The sequence below is a fragment of the Astyanax mexicanus genome, chromosome 21, assembly GCF_023375975.1.
Source record: "Astyanax mexicanus isolate ESR-SI-001 chromosome 21, AstMex3_surface, whole genome shotgun sequence".
In the NCBI taxonomy this organism is placed as follows: domain Eukaryota; kingdom Metazoa; phylum Chordata; class Actinopteri; order Characiformes; family Acestrorhamphidae; genus Astyanax; species Astyanax mexicanus.
In genome coordinates, this window is record NC_064428.1 from 4299077 (window position 1) to 4323866 (window position 24790).

General features: G+C 39.4%; 1 protein-coding gene across 2 annotated transcripts in view; it reads left to right on the top strand.

The window, feature by feature from the left end:
- The window catches only part of mad1l1 (mitotic arrest deficient 1 like 1), a 120089-nt gene that overhangs the window by 75082 nt on the left and 20217 nt on the right, over nt 1-24790 (top strand). For both annotated transcript variants that reach the window (XM_022668627.2, XM_049469786.1), the window contains 3 exons: nt 90-181; nt 6142-6232; nt 21214-21418. In XM_022668627.2, coding sequence (XP_022524348.2) covers nt 90-181; nt 6142-6232; nt 21214-21418 — 388 coding nt within the window. The remainder of the gene's footprint in view (nt 1-89; nt 182-6141; nt 6233-21213; nt 21419-24790) is intronic.

Below are 24790 nucleotides of genomic sequence, written 5' to 3' on the forward strand. Positions count from 1 at the left end.
GACCGCACTTTTGCAAATTACAATTACATGCATTTTTTTGTATAGTTTCTGAAACTGAAATGTGTTTTGTGTTCACTCTGATTGGTCAGGTTACACTGGAACTTGAAGCTGTGAAGGAACAGCTGTCATCAGTGTCTGAAAACAGTTCTAAAGCAACAGACGAGGAGCTGAACTCCCTAAGGTAAGAAACCAGTACATATTTACTTGAGTTTAAATAGAAAATAGTTCTCTTTTTTTTATCTTTCTTTTTCTATGCCTGTGGTTACACACACACACACACACACCCCCACACACAGAGTTCCCTGAAATGGCCTCCAGAATCAATAGGGCTAAAGCAGTGTTTCTGGAGATTAAGTATTTCAGTGTTTAGTAAAACCCTGATCTGCTCCACTTGATCCAATGATCAGTCTGTTATTAGATATGGGCTGAAACTGCATTCTGTGGGTAGATTAGAAGGACCCAGACGCTTTTGATCGTTTGGCTAATAAATTCAGTTAAGAGGTTCCACAGATTTGATGAAGAGTGGGAAAACTTATTAATAAAGCCCATTTACTCTTGTTTGAGAGATCAGTGTTATAAGATATTCACATAAGTTTTTCGTTGTTTAAAAATCTGGAGTCAGGTGGCAACAGAAAAGGAGAAGGGGATCTTTCCTTAGACCATCTGCCAGGTCAAACACAGAACAGTGACAATAAACTGATTCATAAAACTAAAAATACAAATGAAGTAAACCTTAAAAATCCATGTTTCCATATAACAAGACCAAAAAAGACACTCACCCCCTGTTTCCTCAGAAATAATAGTTTGGTGAAATATCACAAAGCGTGCAAGAAAACCGAGCTGAGGTATTGACCTGCTCTTCCAGGTCATCAATATCTCTTTTTGATCATTCTCCTTCATTACCTTTTATTATATACTGTCACAGAATTACAGTTACAGCAATGCCCAAACAAAAAATACAAATTCCACACATTTACAATCGGAGTTGGGTCTGGTGATGCCCATGTATGTCTTCAAGGCAAGCTGCTGAACCACAGCAGAATGTGGATAAGCATTGTCCTTTTGGATACTGAAACGGGCCCTATATTCAGGACCTCATTTTACGCAACATTGGCCAGTCAGAGTGTCTGTGGTGAAGACTAGAGGTGATTTGGCGTTAGTGCTGGGCACTGTACTGGATCATGCAGTATACCGCAAGGAAAATTAGAACTGGTGTGCATTTTTCACATGCTGCCACACCACTAAAGGCACTGCAGAGCGCTGTTTAGAACAGTGTCGCCAAAGAAGCACACTGGCACAGCTCTGTAGCTAATGCTAGCCAGTTAGCATAACAAGCTAACACTCTGGAGTTGACTGTAGCTCAGCTTTATGGAGCCTAAACACTCAACCCTCGCTTCATCCTGCCTGAGGAAAGCACTTTATCCCACAGACAAGCCCAGAAACGGTCCTGAGTACAGAATCATTTGTTCAGAGAGTGATAAAACAACATAAAACTAGTAGTGATATGAGGTGAGCAGTTGCTATATATAAAAGCACAGTCGTACAGAAAATATAATAATAAAAATACTGTGATATAATGTGAAACAGTCAGAATCTTAACAAATACAGTGATATAGATTTTTGGTCATACCTCCCAGCACTATCTGGATGTGATTAACTGCATTAACACAACAGTTGATCCTGGCGGTGATCACAGTGCTTTTACACACAGATGCGTTGGTTATTTTCCACAAAAAACAAAAGCAAGATTTATTACTAAAGATGACCAATTGCCAGTCTAGCAAGGCAGTCTCAATACAGTCTGGCAAGATTACCCATTAAAGTGCATTCCTGTGTGCAGGTATCTTTGTTTGATGATGATTTTTAAATATTTACCTATTCATATTTTTTGGAATATATATTTGCCTGAATGGCAGAAATGAGTGCCTCAGGTTTGGTCATGTAAAACTGAATGCTAAAAGTTATTATAAAAGCATATAGACATTAGAAGTGGACCTCAGGGGGATGTGAAAATAAATGAAATGTGGAAAAAGTATAAGAAACAAGCCCTTTAGTGTAAAGTTACTGTGACTGGTGGCACGGCCTGGCTGCTGTGGAAAGCAGATTATTCCACGTTAGCATGTGTGTCTTTTGTGTTTTCTGCCTGTTCTTCTCTCCCTCTCCTCTCTTCCTTTGATCATGCAAGTCGTCACATTCTGTAAATCGTCCTTTAATCCCTCCTGAACTTCTGCCCCTGAGGAGCTGGCGGTTAATTGGGGAATCCCCACATTGCCTGCCGTCACGTCCCACATGATTGAGAGTTTGTCCTTCTGTACAAAAAGTTAAAGAAGAAGAAAAAGGGAAGAAAATCCTAACGAAATTGCATACTTTATTTAACTAAAGTCATTAGTAAGGAATAAATGAAGTCAACAGCGTTAACATCTGTTTCAGAAGGAAAATAAGTCAAATAAGTAAACTATAGAGAGCCGTCCGAAGTGCTTAGAAAATGTATTTGTCTTCTTATTTCTGATTTCTCTGCTGTTTCACGTTTACACAGTGAAATCTTAAGTTTTTTACTCTTCGGAAACCAAAAAAAAAATCATAATTATCCAGTGCTGAAAAGGTGATCTTTGACTCAGAACAGGAGGAGAACCCTACATAAAATATTTGTCATATAAAGCATTATTTACAGCAAGTTGATTTTATTCCAGTCGCAGTTCTTTTGCTGTGTTCGATTTAAACTCGGATGTCGGAAATTGTATTATATAATTATATACTTTTTTTTATATTTATAATTTTGACCACATTATACCAGAAGTATATATTTTCTCATCTGATCAATGACTTCAGCTGTCAGATCTCTAATTTTTCTCTTCACTGCTGAAACTGAGACTTAGTCCAGTGTTGGGCTGAGCTAAAGGTGTTGCCAGTTATTATGCTAGTTATTATGATGAAAGTGTCAGTTTACTGTATTTTTTTTACTCTGGATTTTGTACCTTTTCAGTTATTGAGTGGCCATAAAGAGCTTAAATGTCAAAAATAAAGGGAAAAAATGGGGGTGTTCTAAACAATAGTGTATGTACATACTCTGTTTATGGAATATTGTAAAATAATAAATGAAACTGTATAACAGGAGTATTAACAGTAGGTAAAAGCAGGAGTATTATACAGATTAATACACCATCTATTGTGTCTCATTAAATACACACAGTACACACAGTACTGTCCAACCTAAAACTATAAATGTTCGATTATCTAAATGTTTAACTGGAACAAGGTCAGCTGGATTGATATCAGCTTGAACTCTGACATTCGATCGAGTTTAGTGATGATGCAGCATTGCAGAGTAATCAGCGCGCTCTGAGGAAAGTGCAAAGACTCAGTTCTGAAACATCAGCTCACAGACGCCTTGGGCTGAACAACATCAATCACCCTTTTGGAGTGATGTGGGGAAAGAGCGCCATCTACCCACCCAGAAAGATCAAGGCCAAATTGTGCTCTCTCAGGGCTCTGGTAGCCAATGGCAAGCTACATGAACAGGATTCATACTGCCTTAGCCTGCTGGACCACTCACAGCCCCAGAGACGTCTTTCTTATAGGATCAATAATGATTATATTTTTAGTAGTAAATGCTAAAATCAGGATGTGTCATCAGATTTTATTGAAATTGTCATCTCTTGTCAGTAGAGCTCTAAAGACAGTTATTTTATTACTAAAACTAGGCAGTATGTGCTGGAAATCTGTGTGGTGTCACCTTTTCTTTGCTTATTTTTAGAGCCAAAGCCAAGTGTGCTTGACCTTTCGTTTGACTTTTACATGATTAGGAATAAATATGATTAAGCAGAGTCTGCTATAAATGATTCAGTACCTGCTGTAAATTATTTAGAATCTACCATAGATGATTCGTTATCTACTACAAATTATTCAGAAACTACTGCACAATATTCAGTGTCTGCTATAGATTAAGTGAATGCTATACATGATTCAGTAACTACTACAATGATTTTAGTGTCTGCTAATAATCTTCATGTACTACAGATTTTTTTTTACTGAAATTACTAAAGATTACTAAATTACTAAAGTATCTACTGCATCATTCAGGTATTTAGAACTCTTCTGAAACCAATTTAAATCGTGATTTAGAGCCGAGGAATAAAAAAATGGATCCATATTCAATACTTTTTAAACAGCATTCAAATTTGTAATCTAACATCAGTTTTACATAGATTACATTGATATTTTTGATGTGTTAATCTGAATATCTGTTTTTTGTGGTGTGTAAAGCACGAGTCCTTTATCCCCGTTAAATATCTCTTATTACAGGGCATCACGCTTTAGACAGTGAGAGCGTTCTTTAGCTGTCAGTGGCTTTAAAAGCAACCATACAGTTAAAGTCTTTGTTTTGCTAAGATGTGAAGATTAGATCTACATGCCGAGGGAATGAAAAGATGGCCTATTTATTCTGTAAGGCATGGATTGTATCTTTGCCAGCCCGTCATTTTAACAGAGGGTTTATTTTCAAATGCATTTTTTTTAAATGCTTGAATAAAATCTCAGGACTGAGCTTTTCATGATCAGAGTGCATGATGATAAAAATCTTTCTTTGTCAAAAATGTTTGCAACCACTGCTTTGGATTAATGCATCAATTGTTCTGGACCAGCATGTTTATTTATATATATATATATATATATACACACACACACAGTGGTGTGAAAGTGTTTGCCCCCTTCCTGATTTTCTGATTTTTTACGTTTGTCACACTTAAATGTTTCAGAACATCAAACCAATTTAAATATTAGTCAAAGAGAACACAGGTAAACACAAAATGCTATTTTTAAATGAAGGTGTTTATTATAAAGGGAAAAAAATCCAAACCTACATGACCCTGTGTGAAAAAGTGATTGCTCCCTAAACCTAATAGCTGGTTGGGCCGCCCTTATCAGCCACAACTGCAGCCAAGCATTTGTGATAACCTGAGACAATGAGTCTTTTACAGCGTTGTGGAGGAATTCTGTCTCCACTCATCTTTGCAGAATTGTTGTAATTCAGACACACTGGAGGATTTTCCAGCATGAACGGCCTTTTTAAGATCACGCCACAGCATCTCAATCAGATTCACACTCCAAAGTCTTCATTTTGTTTTTCTTCAAAGGGCAATCACTTTTTCACACAGGGCCATGTTTTTTTTCCCTTAATAATAAACACCTTCATTTAAAACAGCATTTTGTGTTTACCTGTGTTCTCTTTGACTAATATTTAAATTGGTTTGATGTTCTGAAACATTTAAATGTGACAAACATGCAGAAAATCAGGAAGTGGGCAAACACTTTTTCACACCACTGTATATGTATTTATATAGGTGTGTGTGTATTGTATTGTATTGTATGTATTGTAAATGTTGTACCTAGTATAGTTATGTATGTACATTAGCCAGTTGAGCATTTATGGGATGCCATCTTAGACAACAGGGATTTTGTTGGCTGAGCCACAGCAGAGCCACCCGGGGGTGGATTTTCACTTTTAACTAGTGTAAACACAACTGTTTTAAACGTACACCTACCTCAATTGTACTTCACTAATTTTAACTGTTTGTTTCTTATCTCTATGTTACTGGGCAAAGCTATTTTCACAAATAAACAGGAATTAACTTGGTGTCCCTAGTGCTGTTAGCAAGGCCATGAATTCACAAGTCTACGGACCGACTCGTTTTTCTAAATATTTTCTTTTACTAGCTACTGTAGACAATGGAGGTTGAACAGTTTCATGCAGCATGTATATACAACTATTTATATATATATGTGTATGTGTGTGTATATATATATATTCACAAATATGGAGACCTCTATTATTTCACAAAGAAAAAAAAAGTGCATTTTAGCTGAAGGAGACCTTTAAGTGTTTCTGTTGATCTTAAACATTCCAGGCTGGGAAAAAGTTCCAGAACACACTTCCTACAAGTGTTTGTGAATTCCCTAAACAGTCAGAAACTGCAGTATGTTTTTCTTTGTTAAACAGAAAGACATTCTCCATTATCCACATAATTTTATCCAGGCGAGCTCCTGCCCAGCGGGAGCTCTGTAAGGAGGCCTCGGAGGAGATGAATCCCCTGTTGGGATGGGTTGTGTTAAAGTTTAATGGCGTGATTGTGTGTGTGTCGACAGGCAGAAGATAGAGGAGCTGGAGACGGAGCGCCAGAGGCTGGAAGAGCAAAACAATATTCTGGAGATGAGACTGGAAAGGCACAACCTTCAGGTAACACATACATTACACACAAGCTTCGGAGACATCGCTCACCCAGGATGCAGCACCTATTCAGCTTGATGCATGACTGTACTTGTTTCTAATGCAGTTTGTTCTTCCTGTGACCCATTTCTCACCATAAAATGCCATAAAAGTAGGATGAATATACGCTATATTTCAGAAAGTTTGTGTACACGCCTACTTTTATCGCTGACACAGATGTGCAAATGCATACACACAGTGTGATTACTCCCTGTATTGAGCAAGATGGGTGTAAAGCCCCCCAGCATTGAGCTCTGGAGCAGTGGAACAGTGTTTGGAATGGTGGTGGATCATGAGGCCTGTCGTGATAATTACGCTATTGACTCGCCTGTGTCACTCCAGTCTCTTGTGGATGTGTCATGAGTAAGCATGTATCGTTTAGCACAGTTAGCATACCAACATGCTACTTATTCTCCAAACTGGCCATATATTTGATTAAAACTGTATCATTAACAGAAAAGGCTGAAACAGCAGTTATAATCCTCTGTGTTGTGTACAGACCCATGCTGCTGGATATATGAAGCTGCCGACATCGGGCCCCCATGTCTGTGATTGGTCAGAAGAATTGTGTAGAATGTCGCTTCACATATAATTAATTTGCTTGTAGTTGAGAAAATCTCATCTGTGTTTGTTGCTCTGTTTGCTTGCACCCATCTCATAGGAAATGAATGGTGGCCTGAATGGCTTCAATACATTTTCCCAGTCTATATTGCCCTTTTTGTTTACTTCCATGTATATTAAAATACCTTAAAGGACGCCACTTTCTCCTTTTCTTGTAAAGCTTGAGAGAAGTGGCATGAAAAGTATTTTACCCTCACTGTTCGTCAGGCCGGAGAAGCAGAGTGAACTCAGAGTTAGCACTTCATCTTTATATTGTAAAAATAATCCAGTTCATGACTCCAAAACCAGGATTCTTTCATGAGTTTTTTAGGTGATTTTGTTAAAGTGCTAGAGCTGGAATATTGTCTATTTACGAAAAATATATGTATATTTTATTTATTTGCACAGAATATAAGTTGTTAATTCAAATCTAGTTTCTGGGTGCGCTTTTCTAGTTTCTGAATCCGTGCCCTTTTGGAATAATTTTGTTCGGCCGGCCACTCCTGTGAAGGTTCACCAGTGTTTTATGTTTTCTCCATTTGATAATAATAGCTCTCACTGTGGTTCGCTGAAGTCCCAAAGCCTTGAAATGACTTTGTAACCTTTTCCAGACTGACAGATCTCAGTGACTCAATGACAGATGTTTTCTCATCAGCGAACCACAGTGAGAGCTATTATTATCAAATGAAGAAAACATAAAACACTGGTGAACCTTCACAGGAGTGGCTGTTTTTGAATGTTTTCACAAAGGAATATTTTTTTCCCTTGAAATCATCATTTAAAGCTGATGTCTGTAAGTTTTAGGATTTAGAGCCCTCTCTGGTGCGAATAGGAAATTGCACCGAGCATAAGGAAGAATCATTTCAATCCTTTCAGAGCGAATAAATCTGATTCCAGGTTATGTTCAGTCAGAGAGAGAGACAGATAGAGCGCTCAGTCAGAAACTTCACTCCTTCGTTTCTTTGGTTTTACTATGAGTGAATGAGCTCCTGAGCTCTGAGTTTCCTCTTCTGAAGTCTCCATTGCTCCACCAGCTGCTCGCGTTCAGAAAAACTGAGCCAGATCCTCTTTTAGAGGCTGTACGTGTGACGTAAGTACGTAAAGACGCAAGACGTGGCCAGAAGAAGAACTCCTGCGAAAAGTGACCGACACCCCAGTTAGTCTTAGCAGGGATGGTTGTTTCAGCACACTGCTACCATTAAACACAGTATTTTATCCACTCAGATAAAATTGCTTTCAGTTTAGAAACTAAAATATATGGACTGCTATTTAAGAAGTGTTTTTTTTACTTAGATTATCAAACAAACTTTAATATCGATCAAATATAATCTGAAAATGTAAGTATGAAAAATGCAAAAACAAAAGAAATCTGTAAGTGAGTAAAAACTCTTTATTTGCTCATTAAGTGGGTCCCTATTTACAGTAAGCATAGGCTGAAAATTGCTGCTGCAAGATATTGGGTTGGTTACCCCATGTTAACCCAGTTTTCCTGTTATCTGATTACATACGTGCATGTGAACACACTCAATGTCTATCTGATCATTAAAAACTAAAATAGTTTGAAGGATACTTCATTTACTCCCGTTGTTCTTGAGCTGGTTCAGGGAGAGTAATCTTTGTCCCAAAGGCACAAATGTATCCTCCTCTTTTATTATGAGAAAAATAAGAAAGGACATCAAGGGACAATAATTTGTGCTCAGCTGAATAAATGCTTCAGCAAGACAGCATTTGATAAGAACTTGGTTCATCACAAAGTCTTTCAAACAGTGTTAATTTCGTTGACGAATAATTTTTCGTCATAGTTTTCGTCAACGAAGCTTCTTTTTAAGACGAAAACGAGACGATAACTAAATAAAAACAGCATTAAAAAAATAAAAACGAGAAGAAATTAACTGACATTTTCGTCAACGAATAAAAACGAGACGAAAATGTTTGGCAGGGACGAAATCCAATCAGAACTGATTTAGTTTTGTGAAAGGTAGGGACCAGTTAGGAAGAGATCCAATCACTACTACTTTAACGGAGGTGAAGAGGTGGGAAAAGCCTAAAAAGGCGGGACCAAAAACATTTCAGATTACTAAATTATGACAAAAACTAAATGCTATTTTCTTCCCAAGACTATGACTAAAACTAAATCAAAATTTGTTGTCAAAGTGTCTGAGTGGACTGGGGTTTTTAGGCTTTGTTTGGTTCTTTTAACGAATTTCGCTGCTGCTTTATTATTAAGAGCTGTACAGTAGCTGAACACACAGTGCTTGACCTGGATGGTGCTGCGTTTGTCTATATTCTGTACTTTCATACATAGAGAGAAGCTAATTATCCCTCTAGCGATGGAGAATAATGATGTTTAAAGGAAGATAAGACTGACCGTTTGCTAACCCCCAACTTTAAAATGACTGTTCAAACTTGTGAAACTTACTTACTTACTTAGTTCTGAAGTCCCAGCAGTCCACAGACAGAAGTTCTCCATAACTGCCTGTCCTGTGCCTGTCTCTCTATGTAGTTCTGGGTAAAGTCTGTCTTTTTAATGGCTTGTTTCAGATTGGTGTCTTAGTACTTGTACGAATCAGTGTTGTTTATCTTGTCTGGTCAGCAGATCTGAGAAGAGTGTGGTCTTGTTAGTTTTCCATATTGGTTTTTTGGTAGTTCTCCAGATCACTGTCCTAGTCAGTGGATTCAGACGATTCCTGTCTGGTAGCTGTTAATAAAGGTCTGCACCTTTCTAAGGGTGGTCTTTGTAGATCTCCAGATCAGTTTTGAAAGTTCTCCAGACTGGTGTTTCTGATCTTTCCTGGTGAGTGTATGTGGAAGAATTATTTTAAATAAAGGTCTGCACCTTTTGGGAGGTAGTCTTGATAATTCTCTAGATTGGTGTCTTGGTCTCCAGTTCAGTGTCGCTGGTCACTAGGGGTGTGTTGAGACACTAATATCACGAGACGAGACACGATATTGGGTTCACGAGAATGAGATGAGATTTAAAAATGTCAAAAATGGCTTGAAAACTTGAGTTTTATTTGACAGAATCATATAACGCAAACTTAACAGACTGGTTTCTCTCACACATTGGTTCTATAAGAAATAGAAATAAGAATAAAAAATAAAAATAAAACTTTTCTAGGTCTTATATAGTGCAAACAATAAGCGCAATTTTTTTCTCCTAAATCTCTTATAATTTAACTATGTATAACCATAACCAGTCATATTAAGACTATGCTTGAAGTGAAACAGAGACAGATCATGTTTTTTAATACAGTACAGAGTTAAGGGATTAGTACAGCTGTCTATGAAACCGTCAGGTGTAGGATTTACTTACAGTATTTATATATGGTTTGTGTCTTGTTGGTCACTCTGTTAGCGTTTATTGTTTCCACTGGAGCCAAAATGCAGCCAGACATACAACTTAAAAGCAGCAGAAGCATCTTCTATACAAATTCCTGAATTTTCCTCTTCTGCTGAGAGCTGCTCTCACTGCTCAGACACCACACTCGCTGCTATCACTACTGGGTTGCCAGATCCATCTTAAAAAGTCCACACTTAACTGTTTTTTTTCCCCGCGAGACAGGTTTAAACCTGACAAGAAATATCTTCACGTTTTAATCTCGCGAGATATCGTGCCATGAGATCTGGTCACACTCCTACTGGTCTCGCCTGGTCAACAGATGCTGAGCACTCTTCTCAAGCAGCCTTCAATAAAGGACACATCCTTTCTGAGGGTGTTCCTGATAGTTCTCCATATTGGTTTCTTGGCAGTTCTTCAGAGCACTGTCAATTATCTTGTCGGGCAACTGGTTGTTGAGGATTCTTTTCAAGCAGCTGCAAGTAAAGGTCTGCACCTTTCAGAAGGAAGTCTTGATAGTTCTCCAAATCAATGTTGTGATATTTCTCCACATTATTATTGCGGATCTTGTGTCATTAGTGACTGTGAAGGATCCTTCTCCAGCAGCTGTTAAAGGTCTGCAACTCTCTAGGTATTTTTCTAGATCAGTGTTTCTGATCTTGTCTGTGAAGCTGATGGGTAGAATTCTTCTCGAGCAGCTGTTAATAAAAGACTCAGTCATTCCAAATGGAAGTCTTGGAATTTTTCCAGATCTTTGTTTCTGATCTTTCCTGATCAGTGTTGGGTGTTCCTCTGAGGCAGCTGTTAATAAAGGTCTGCACCTTTCTGAAGGTGATCCTGGCAGTTCCTCCATATTGGTGTCTTGGGAAGTTTCCAGACGTGTGTTGCTAATCTTGTTTGTCCAGTGGTTGCAGAGAATTCTTCTGAGGCAGCTGATAATAACGTCTGCACCTGTCTCAGGATGGTCTTGGTTAGTGCTGGACGATATGGCCAAAATTTATATCACGATATATTCCTTAATTTCGGTCGATACGATATAATTTCGATATCGATATAAATACTTTGAAGGCCTCAGAAAAACTGCTAAGAATCCCTGCAATGGAAATCTGTACACTAATGTCTGAAATTATAAATTTAATTCTTTAAAGCCTCCTCTCACAAAAAACTGTATAATACTTTATAAATAAAAAATGATCAGAATAAATCAATGCTCACTTTTATTTGCATTTAGCAAAATAAAAACATGACATCCCTGTCAAACATAAACCTATAACCTATATACAAATTACCAATATAAATAACTTTACATTACAACAGAGGCAGAGCTTCTTATTCTTTTGTAAACATATTTAACAGATCAAAACAAAAGTGCTTCAACCAGGATAGGGAATACAAAAAGCCTTCATATATAAAGGGAACATGATATCCCTGTCAAATAAACAAACCTATATAAACTTTAAATAACTTAGATACATAAACACAAACTACAAAAGTGTTTTAGTCAGAATAAGGAAGATGTTGTGTGTAGTGAATCTGCTTGAGGTGGAGGAACGGATGTATTACTGTTGCTGGTCGGCTCCACTCTCCAGAACAATTTGGAGCAAGCTGACACCTGAAGTTTATCAAACCTTTGAACGCCGAACCACTGAATTAGACCTGCCTCCCTCAACTATGCGCTCATTCTTAATCTAAAATGTCCTGCGATGAAAACGAGCGGGTTAGGGTCGGTTTCGTTTAATCGCGTGCGGGTTTTAGGTGCGGAGCTGAGATCCGCTCGGTTAGAGTCGGTTTTGTTTCATCGCGGGCGGGTTTTAGGTGCGGAGCGGAGCTGAGATCCGCTCGGTTAGGGTCGGTTTCGTTTCATCGCGGGCGGGTTTTAGGTGCGGAGCGGAGCTGAGATCCGCTCGGTTAGGGTCGGTTTCGTTTCATCGCGGGCGGGTTTTAGGTGCGGAGCTGAGATCCGCTTGGTTAGGGTCGGTTTCGTTTCATCGCGGGCGGGTTTTGGGTGCGGAGCGGAGCTGAGATTCGCTCGGTTAGAGTCGGTTTTGTTTCATCGCGGGCGGGTTTTAGGTGCGGAGCTAGGGTTGCAGCGGTAACCGGTTTCACGGTATACCATGGTATTAAAATGCACGGTTATCATACCGTGTGTGTTTGCTTATTACCGGTAAAACACAAGCCAGCGGAGAAACTCACCCGCGCATGCGCAACTCTGCTCCGCTTCAGCTGCTCAGCACAGCGGTGAGAACGGCAGAAAGTGCATCAGACTAAACAAATCTCCGTCCGTCTAAAAAAAGGCTGAACTAAAATCAGCAGTGTGGGACTATTTCAGAGACCCGCCGAACGCACCCGAGGATGGTTATCCGATTTGTAATCAATGTGGCCGTAAAGTCACAGCTAAAGGTGGACATCCGTCAAACCTGTTCTCCCATCTCCGAGAACACCACCCCGCCGTGCAGCGCAAAGTATGTGTTTAGTTTATAATTTTAATCTGAACATAAATAAAACCTCTATGTAGTCGTGCACAACCCCTGCGGTAAGCGCCCGCAAAAGCGCTGAGTTATCCGAAATTCGGGCACGCAGGTACAGGCGTGAAGTGCGTGCTACGATGGATTCACGTGTCCGTGTAAAGGTCCTGGCCGGACTGGATGTGAAAGACGCCATTCATTTACATGCGTTCATTTTTTAATTCTGACGTGCCTGTTTTTCATGTGTTAAAACCAGACTCAGAAATAAATCCCCTCTTTCTGCAGTATCTGGTTATATACCAACTTGGCAGTAAAACGGACGTTTACAACAGTTGTTGATCAGACACTGACCCAGGCTCAGTTTATCAGATATTAAATAATTTAAACTTAAATAATTGTACTGAATATTTTAAATACAGGATCTTTACTTCTTAGAGGACATGTAATGTGTGACACGTGTGTGTGTGTGTGTGTGTGTGTGTGTGTGTGTGTGTATATATATATATATATATATATATATAATTATATACACCCTTAATGACCTTAAGAGTAGTGGAAAAACCTGGTTTCCTTCGCCTAATGGTGTACAGTTTATTTTTTTTTAAGGAGACATTATCTATATAGTTGTTCCAGGTTTCTACAATAAATAGTTAATTGAACAAAAAACCTTTGTTGTAATTTCTTTAAGGGTCAGTTTAATAATATATGTAACAAACTGTGATACCGTGATAACCGTGATACCGCGGTATTTTCTGAGACGGTTATCATACCGTGAAAATCTCATACCGTTGCAACCCTATGCGGAGCGGAGCTGAGATCCGCTCGGTTAGAGTCGGTTTTGTTTCATCGCGGGTGGGTTTTAGGTGCGGAGCGGAGCTGAGATCCGCTCGGTTAGAGTCGGTTTTGTTTCATCGCGGGCGGGTTTTAGGTGCGGAGCGGAGCTGAGATCCGCTCGGTTAGAGTCGGTTTTGTTTCATCGCGGGTGGGTTTTAGGTGCGGAGCGGAGCTGAGATCCGCTCGGTTAGGGTCGGTTTCGTTTCATCGCGGGCGGGTTTTAGGTGCGGAGCGGAGCTGAGATCCGCTCGGTTAGGGTCGGTTTCGTTTCATCGCGGGCGGGTTTTAGGTGCGGAGCGGAGCTGAGATCCGCTCGGTTAGGGTCGGTTTCGTTTCATCGCGGGTGGGTTTTAGGTGCGGAGCGGAGCTGAGATCCGCTCGGTTAGGGTCGGTTTCGTTTCATCGCGGGCGGGTTTTAGGTGCGGAGCTGAGATCCGCTCGGTTAGGGTCGGTTTCGCTTCATCGGGGGTGGGTTTTAGATGCGGAGCGGAGCTGAGATCCGCTCGGTTAGGGTCGGTTTCGCTTCATCGCGGGTGGGTTTCAGGTGCGGAGAGGAGCGAAGCCGAGATCCGCGTGGTTAGGGTCGGTTTTGCTTCATCGCGGGAGATTTTAGGTGCGGAGCAGAGAGGAGGCGACCCAGGTCTATCCTAGCCTAGCCTAGCCTATCTGGCTACGTGCCTGTATAATTGCGTCATCACGCACTGACGTAGCCCGGCTATGTTCAGGGCTGCAGTGAACTGACGCCGCTAAAAAACGCCTGTCTGTAAATAATACATATCGATAAATCACAAAAATGATATCACCGTTATTGAAACATTTCTTATCGCGATAAATACCGATATCGAAATATTGTCCAGGCCTAGTCTTGGTATTTCTCCAGATTGGTGTTGGTGATCTGGTCTGGAATCAGGATGCAGAGGATTCTTCTGAGGCAGCTGTTAATAAAGGACTGCACCTTTCTAAGTTCTTTAGAGCGTTGCTCCATAAAGTTAGACTTCCTATCTTCCACACCTAGCAACCAGTGATGGTATAGTTACTTTGAAAAAGTAATCCGATTACTGATTACTACTTTAAAAAGTAACTTAGTTACTTTATGGATTACTTGATTTTAAAAGTAACTAAGTTACTTTACAAGTTACTTTATTAGTTTATTAGTGTGTTGTTACTTTCAGCAGCTGCAGACACATCACCTCCCGCCACGGCGCCGCCTTAACATAAACATTATAACCAGTTTTGCCAAAACTCCCTTTATTGGAAAATGCATTTTTAACTGCAACGATGTATCTCTAGACATTTAAAGTTTAACTATTTCCTGAAAAAAAAAAGAACTTTTTATAAAAATAAAAGACCATTTCTCTTGAATTAACTTAACAAATATAATAGTTTTTATTGTTGGGGGGGATGAGGAAGGGAGGTGGACTTGGACTTGGATAAGTAACTTTATTCTGATTACTGGATTGGAAATAGTAACACGTTAGATTACTTAAGCAACGCGTTACTGACATCACTGCTAGCAACACCATTTCCTGGGGTCCATTCAGTCACTAATCTGTCTGTTTTTTTAGTTTTTTTTTTCTTGCTTTTAGTCTCATGTTTTTGATCTTTGTTTTTTATCTGAACATACAGTGAATGATATCAGGAGAAAGTAATTGATACAACTCTCAGGAAAAATCACTAATACTCCAGAGTGCTTGTTAGAGAGACTCGCTTGCTCTTTCACTCTTTTCTACTCTTCTCCTCTATCCCACATTTCTCAGTTTTAAGCAGAGACGATTTTCACATCTCTGTTTCTCTAGAACTGAATAAAACCGTTCTTTTTGTTGGTAAATTGTTGATTGTTATACAGTTGGCTCATTGTAGATGGTTTTATTTTGAAATGGTAACTATTAAATCATCCCTCCACATTACTGTTTATAGTCAGCCAGCTGTTTAAATGCTTTCAGGTCTGACAAACCTGACCAAACCCATAATATGACAAATCTTACAGACTACCTTGTTTGGTCCAAACTGGTGTGAAAGGGGCAATGAGTTTGAAATGGTCCAGAGTTTGTTTGCATAAACGCTTACACTGTTTATTCATTTATTTACCATAACAGTAAATTAACCCTTATTTAGAAACAGAAATAAAAATAATCTGAGGATATTTTTTTACACTCATTCTGCTGGGAGGAGCACATTTACAGTCAGATTCTGAGAGAAAGCTAGAATTCATAACTACACCTGGAAAAGCAGTTCACTGAAAACAGTTTAACATGAAATATAGAGAGACTCCGCCCCCAAAGCTGATGACAACAGAATGTAGTATAGTTATTTAGTCGGCTCACTAAACTGAAGTGTGAAACCGAAACTTACCGGACCAAATACTGCATACACAATGTAACAAAGACATGAATCCTAGTGTGGACTTCTTAAAACTGTTTAATGCATACCATAACAACCAGCTAGCAACAACTTCGCGGCAGTAGTTGACTGTCTGGAATACTACAACAACCACCGTGCACCACTACAACAACCAGTTTAATTCTTCAACAAAATGAGCCAATCAGCGTAATGCACTAGTTGTGAGGGAAGGATATACATATAAACTATAACTACAATAAATACAAAAGACAAAATAATATAACAGACAGGACAGTGCAGTACCGATACGGTATAATAAAATGTTTTAGTGAGGATAAGGTGCAGAGATGTGTAACATACTGTAACATATAGAACATACATGATAACAGCAGTTACTGAGGTAGAGAGTTTATAGTTCTTTTAGAATTAAGCGACAGGGGGTTCATCTCTGTCTCTGTGTGTTGAGGAGTCTGACTGCCTGGTGGATGAAGCTGTTGCAGAGTCTAGTAGTGGAGGCTCGGATGCTCCTGTATCTTCTGCAGGATGGCATCAGAGTGAAGAGTCCGTGTCAGGGATGGGCGGGGTCGTCCACAATGCTGGTGGCTGTGCGGATGCAGCGTGTGGTGTGGATCTCGGTGATGGAGGGTAGAGAGATTCTGATGATCTTCTCAGCTGTCCTCACTATCCGCTGTAGGGTCTTGCGGTTCCCAAACCAGACGGTAATGCAGGTGCTCAAGATGCTTTCACCATCCGCAAATAGAACCTCCAGCAAAACGTTCGAGAGCTACTGCCCTAGCAGACTTGTAGCAACACCATAGCAACCACCTATCAGTTCAGTAATGAAAAACAATTAAAATAGATTGGTACTCCTTCAGTCTCTTTAAAGGTACTTTCAGTAGGAAATAAGAGCGAATGTGTGGAATTGCAGTCCAATTTCAAAACACCACAGATACCGTGACACACTGCACACTACAAATAGGAACATACTGCCTGAAGCCCTGCTGACAAGAGCTGCCAGTGCTTTAACTCAACATGTTTCCTTAATATCTGATGATACATCCTGGTCATTTTATCATTTACTACTGAAAATAAGTTACATGTTGGTCCTTTAAGTATTTTCTTTGTTTTCTTATGCCATGTTAAATAATCAGAATCACTGTGTGGCAGTTTGTTTTAGTGGATTTTAAAGGCGAGTCTATTTTGTAGAATATCTGAAATGCATAGATAAAAGTCTCTTGTTGCAGTTTGCTGCTGTTGGGCTTGCCATAATATTGGAGTGGGGGTATTTCCAAAACAACTTCTGAGCTATGAACTCAGCTATGAGTATTAAACCCACAGTGTAGAAGGGAGGCTGGAGGGTAGATGCTGTTGGCTTGTTTTGTAAGTGACTCTAAAAATATTTTGTTGCAATAGTGTCTTTATTTATTTTTATTGGCATCTTATAAATAAGTAATATTGCAGAGGAGGCACTTAAAGTCAACCAAGACTATAACACAGTCTTAAAATATTGATGATATTTACGATTGGAGTTTGTTTCTATGCAGACATGGTGTTGTTTATTGACCTGTTGTTCTTTTCCTGATAAAAACGAAGCCAATATAGTTGCCTCAACTAAGATTCCGTGTACAAATCAGCACAACCATGCATATAACATGAAGTCTCCTTTAAGTTGTGTACGTGCCTGGTATGAACATTTTTCATCAAAAACTAGTTGCAGCCAGAAGAAAGTGTTGGATGCAGTGCTATTTGTATGGAAGATTAAGGTTGCCAGGAGCAGTGTAATCTAACCTAATGTACAAATGTAGACATTGCAAATATTCCTGCAGACCTTAGCAGATGTATGGGTGGAATGTTAAATAAGTCAAATAGCATCTCATATTCAGGTGCTGATAGAACTGGCAATGTGGCTGACCATCATATAGCACCTGTATTTTAATGGAAAGCTCCTGAGACAGCAGCAGTATGTGGATAAGTGTAGGGCTGGGGCGACGCGTCGACATAATCAACGTCATCGATTACGAAAATACATCGATTTGCATAACGCGCGTTGGCGCGTCGTAAACATGGCGGTGCCTGTGGAGAGCATGGACTCCGGAGAGCGATCTCCAGCTACAAAAAAACGCCAGCGGGCATCTAAAGTTTGGGAGCATTTCACGCAAAAGGGCAACAATGTGGTCCTCTGCCATATGTGCAAAATGGGGATGGTCTATCACAGTAGCACAACTGCTATGCAGGAGCACTTGAAGCGCAAACATCCAGGAGCACTATGTCAACAGGGTCACACAGTAAGTTACCGTTTACATCAGGGTCTCCGCGGGTGTCCTTAAAAAGACTTAAGGCTGTCTACCAAAGGTTTTAAACCTGCCACAGGCAGAAATTATACATTTTTGGTTTATATTTGTGCATGGCATTTCGCAGTTTCCAGAAACAGTAGCATTATTCATAAGTTCAGGTGTTTAGCTAAGCTAGCTGCGTTAAGTTATTTTAGCTAGAGCCGTCGGCGCTGCGGTGTTACACCGTTTTCTGTCACCGTCGGAATTTTGTGACCAGTGCTCACGGTTATGAGCGTTCATTGGCAAAACAGAAGCTTTCTATACCTACACCTTACCCTCAGCCCTAAACTGAACCGTTTTGGCCAGTCGGGGTAAACATTAGAAACGAACACGTTTCGAATCGGCCAGTGCACCGGTCTGCTGAGAACTACTTGCCAGTGGTCACAAAATCTAGCGGTCACAGAAAACAGTGCAACACACGGTTGTGGTGTATGGGAGCTTATCCATTTTTAGCGTAATAGATCTAAACAACGTGCTGTACATGTAAGTGATTATAAGTGTGGGGTTTGGTTTAGTAGGCTTGTGTTGTTGTTGTTGTTGTTGTTGTTGTTATTATATATAAATATAGTAATTTATCGTTTGCTTTAAAACGTAAAATAATAGTTATTTAAATATGTTTCTCAATAAATAGATTAGTCGACTAATCGAAAAAAATAATCGTTAGAATAATCGTTTAAAAAATAATCGTTAGGGACAGCCCTAGATAAGTGTTGTGTTAAAATAGTGTTGGTTCAATAAAGGTGGGCTGACAAAGTGCCTGTAAAAAAAAAAAAACACACACACAGTATCGTATTTTTCACACTGTAAGGCACACTATCAACGAACGTTTCACACACTAGGCGCACCAGATTAAAAGGCATATTATGTGACACTAGTAAGGAACAGGTTTTTTTTTTTCTTTTCTAATTCACCAGGTCTAATTTATTGTAGTTTATTTAGTTAAGCTAAGCTAAATAAACAAAACTGTAATTACTAAAAAAAATATATATTAAGTCAAATGAGTGCTGGTTGTTATACAGTTTTATGGATAGAAATCTGTGTAGATTATTTGGGTGAATAAAGCGCGTCCGTTTATTTACAGTAAGCTTAGATTTCCAGATTTCCACTAGGGCTAGATGCAGCAGCATTAGCAGCTAGTCAGGGTTAGTGCTAGTAAATTCCGCCCGACAGCGCTACATTGAAGAACCCTAAGTGTTCTGGTAAACCAGGGTGATATTAGCTATTTATTAATTGGATTAAAAGGTGCACTGATAGGTTGTTATTGGTTGTGAATAAATAGGTTGTTGAATTTGGAGGAAAGAGATTAATTTAATACAATTTGGAATAAGCCTGTAACGTAACAAAATGTGGAAAAAGTGAAGTGCTGTGAATACTACTGCATGTGTATGTGTACCCCCCCCCCCCCCCATTCTCACATTTACAGTAATGTGCATAGATGTCAGCTTATGCCTTAGTGTTACATCGTCCTCTGTCATTCCCTCCCTCATTTCAGTCTTTCTGTCACTGATGTGATTAGCTAGTCGAAACACAAAAACGCTTGGAGCCAGAAAAAGATGAACAAGTGAAGAAAGAGTAAAAAAACAAGGCAGGAAAGTGAGAGATGCATCTCTCCCCCCATCGCTCCATCTTAAAGATAGCCTTCATCTGTAATATTTATAGATCCTCCTGTCTGGCGTTTATTAGGGAAGTGATGCACATCTGTGACGCTTTAGGCGAAGCAAATTGGTTTTGCAGTTGAAACAGGGAGAGTTCATGCATAAGCAAACACACCAGTCCTGTGCCATCACTTCAGCTTTTTTAAATATTCAGCTGTGGGTTTGATGTTCTGATCTTGTCTGTGTTTTGTTGGATTCTTAATGTTTTCTTTTCCTCTCCATCTCTCAGAGTGCGCTGATTAAACTGCTATTTTACCTCGTGGTGTTTTCCCCTCTTCTTCTCTGTAATTTGCTTCGTAATGAGGTGCTCAGATGTGGGCATTACTCTTTTGATAGGCCCCTTAATTCAGCACAAGTCTCATTAATGGCTTTTAAAGCCCTGAAGTTTTCCCACTCAAAGATGAATTGTTTCTTAGCTCTGAATAGGAATGAGCTGTCAATTCTTGTGCAGAGCCATTAGCTTGCTCAGGAAGATGAACCTGGGTGTCTTCTGGTTGGCTGAGGGGCTTGTGTTTGATTAAAAATGAGCCATCGCACTTCTAAGTGCTTTTAAAAAAATCTTAGTGATTTAGTGAGTCTTTCTCTGCATCATAGGAGGAGTTGCAGCTGCTAACACAATTAATGAATTAAAGTGTGATTAAATAAATCCAACAACAGCAGAAAATCTGATTTTTAAGTGATATGATCACTTGTGTTGACATGCATTTGAGTTCACACGAATCAGGCAGTAACTACTTTTTGCTACTTTGCAATTAGCCAATAATCTCTCAGCTACTCAGCATAACATCAGCTGATGTTGAGTCTCCTGGTAAAACTGTGGAATATTATAATATTATACAGGAATTGCCCAAAAAAACAAATCACTAAAACTACCTGAATTGTAAGAAAACTCTGCTTTAGTTCTATTTGGGCAGATCTGTAAGTGATTACAGGTGTGCTCTGATTAGACGCTGGGTTTTGCCACAAGAGGGCGTAAACTTGCTTCCTCCTCTGCCCTACAAAGGGTCTATAGTGGACCTCTTGGTGAGAGATTGCTGATGGCTAAACTGCCTCTACAATGTACTTGGAGTCATTTTGCTCAGTGGTGTATCATTGTATTGGCAGTAAGAGGATGGTCCTTTAATTTCCAGGCCGTCTCTCAGCCAGCCACCGCTGCCTTCATTTGTTTCTGTGAGTGAGAAACCTGGACTTCTAAAGACTGGAACTGTACTGTCTTTATCACCAATTCAAGTTCTGTTTAAGATCTGAGAATGGTCCAGTTTGACTGTGATTAGTGCTTTAATCCTGCCTTTGCTGTGGAATAATAAGCTATCAATTTTTAATTCATCTAATTAATAATGATTGCCTGTAAATTTACAGTAGTTTAATGTTTTGGACTCTTTCCCAGGGAGATTACAACCCAGTGAAAACAAAGGTGGTGCACTTCCGGATGAACCCCACCTGTGTTGCTAAGCAGCAGCGTGCTGAAGATGTGGAGCAGTTGAGGGTGGAGTGCGAGCGCCTGAGGGACCGCCTGAGGAAGATGGAGGCAGGAGGCGCTGTTACTACTGATGACACTACGCTCGTCATACCGCCTTCACAGGAAATACTAGGTACTGAACATGTTCAGTTATTCACTACAGCCAGAGATTAGTAGGGGCAGCAGTTTAGGCCCTGCTGGGAATTTGCACTTGCATTTAAATTTCTCAATGATTGAGCCAGGAGTTAGACGGCTGCTCCACTTGGGAGTAGGGTGGGCGATATGGCTCTAAAATAATACCACAATATTTCATGGTATTTTCACGATAACGATACTTTTGGCGATATGACAAAACACTTAATTTTAAAAGTTATTTAGATTTTTTTCTATTGCATGCAATATGATATGGCTAACAGATATAAAAAAAAAATCAGATTTGTAACAATGATCAATGTATCAATGATCCAGAATGTCATGATTAGGGTTGCAGCGGTAACCGGTTTCACGGTATACCATGGTATTATTATCATACCGTGTGTGTTTGCTTATTACCGGTAAAACGCAAGCCAGCGGAGAAACTCACCCGCGCATGCGCAACTCTGCTCCGCTTCAGCTACTCAGCACACAGCGGTGAGAACAGCAGAAAGTGCATCAGACTAAACAAATCTCCGTCCGCCTAAAAAAGGCTAAACTAAAATCAGCAGTGTGGGACTATTTCGGATACCCGCCGAACGCACCCGAGGATGGTTATCCGATTTGTAATAAGGTAAAGGTGGACATACGTCAAACCTGTTCTCCATCTCCGAGAACACCACCCCGCTGTGCAGCGCAAAGTATGTGTTTAGTTTATAATTTTAATCTGAACATAAATAAAACCTCTTTGTAGTCGTGCACAACCCATGCGGTAAGCGCCCGCAATCGCGCTGAGTTATCCTGAATTTGGGCACGCAGGTACAGGCGTGAAGTGCGTGCTACGACGGATTCACGTGTCCGTGTAAAGGTCCTGGCCGGACTGGATGTGAAAGACGCCATTCATTTACATGCGTTCATTTTCTAATTCTGACGTGCCTGTTTTTCATATGTTAAAACCAGACTCTGTGTGAAAGCCTTAAAATAGAAATCTCTATTGTGAGGATCATGTCAGAAATAAATCCCCTCTTTCTGCAGTATCTGCTTATATACCAACTCGGCAGTAAAACGGACGTTTACAACAGTTGTTGATCAGACACTGACCCAGGCTCAGTTTATCAGATATTAAATAATTTAAACCTAAATAATTGTACTGAATATTTTAAATACAGGATCTTTACTTCTTAGAGGACATGTAATGTGTGTGTGTGTGTGTGTATATATATATATTTATATACATATTTATATACATATATATTTTTATATACACTCTTAATGCCCTTAAGAGTAGTGGAAAAACCTGGTTTCCTTCACCTGATGGTGTACACCTTATTTTTTTAAAGGAGACATTAAAATTATAATTGTTTCAGGTTTCTACAATAAATAGTTAATTGAACAAAAACACCTTTGTTGTAATTTCTTTAAGGGTCAGTTTAATAATATATTTTACAAACCGTGATACCGTGGTATTTTCTGAGACGGTTATCATACTGTGAAAATCTCATACCGTTGCAACCCTAGTCATGATACTAGTAATGCACTTAAAGTAAAGACATGTTTCTCCAAACCATCACTGATCATCAGTAAATTTTACATTTCATTTAAAGTAAATGAAGGGATCAGAGTCTGGAGGAAGAGTGGAGAGACACACAGTCCAAACTGCTCGAGGTCTAGTGTGAAGTTTCCACCAATCAGTGATGGTTTGGAGAGACATGTCATCTGCTGGTGTTGATCCACTGTGTTTTATTATCAAGTCTAAAGTCAGTGCAGTTTTATTTTCCCACAAAATCTTAAATCTTTCCTCTGCTGATAACAAATGTAGATGTGTTGTTTAACTACTCTAGCAGGCTTTGGGAACATTGAGTGAGAGAAAAAAAAACTAAATAAACAGTAACTTACTATAAACTTGTAGTGAACATGACTCCAATATGCTTCCACTTTAGGTGCTCATGTTAACATGTTGGATTACTGACGAACTCTGGTAATCTACAGTAATCAGATTATGAAAGCATGTAAATGCACTCAATAATTACTGAAGTGTGCATAGAGGTGCCACCATCCACTTATCTCCAAGGCAACTGTTCTCATCATGTCCTTGAATTTGACCTTACTTACCTTTTGTTCTCTGTTAGCTGAAATGTGTGTGTCCAGCGTGGCGTGCGTACACACTGCAGGTGCGCTGTGGATATATACAGCATTACTGTGATTTCCTCTCTGTGCTGTTTGGAGTCTCACAGATGGATTGGAACAAAGTGCTCGTGCAAAGAAAATGAGGCTTAGTGAAATTGTAGTGTCAAACTAAATTGTTGAGTTCTCATGAGCATGCAGTTTGCTTTCTGTCGTTGCCAGCTGTGTCTCATCGGCCTGGTTAAACAATTTTGCACACTTTACCATCTAGACCAATAATACACACAACTCAATCTCCTGTGGAGATTTTACACACACATGCAGGAATAGATGCAGGAATGAAACACTGTAATTGTGTTCAGTGTGTGCCTGTCCCATTGCTATTATTTGTGCTCTCTGTGTTCTTTTTAAAGGAAAAATTTAGGGCTGCGGCTATCGATTATTTTAATAATCGGATACTCTACTGGATAAAACTTATTTGTTTGCTTAAAAATAATTAAAAATACACAAGAGACAACAAGACTTAATAATGAATGACCAATTGATTTCCTTTTTTAGATAAGTTATATTTTTAAATTCACAACATACATTTTCAAACTGCAAACACAAATAGAAATAAATAAGGGAATAATAATAATTTAATAATTAGTACTTTAATAAATTTAAGTCGTTATGTTATTAAGTTACATTAATGTTAATCTCACTGATTTTTTAACAAGTTATATTAACCTTCTCTCGGCTCCACCGCTAACGTGTTCTTGGCTGAGATGGTGCAGCATTAAGACGTGAATGCTGTCCAGCCTAAAATACTCCGTTATTATTGCCCTTTTTTCTCTCGTAAGTTGTCGTTCTTTTCCCTTCTTCCTGTGTGCGGGTGACGTAACGCTGAGCACGTTGTCACATTAAAAGCGCTTAAAATAAGTGAAATGTTTAGGATTATAATGTCTAAAATCCCTGTCTCTGTTAGACTAGTGTTTGTGGTCAGTTACCTAGCTATGGTTAGCAACCTTGCTAAAGCTCGGTGATTACCTGTTCAGCAGAAATATAGCTAGCTCACCTGATGCCAAGGCTGCAGCACACTGATTGTGTGCTCCGTAAAGGGACTGGTAGGCCAAGGAAGTCCTTCTGAGCTCCAACAGACAACTTCTCACTGTAATAAAGAAACATTAAATCAGTGGCAGCACAGTGTATAGTGAAATAGAAGTGAATTTTGGCTTCAAAAAAGGCTGTTAAATGCTGTCTTGCTCTT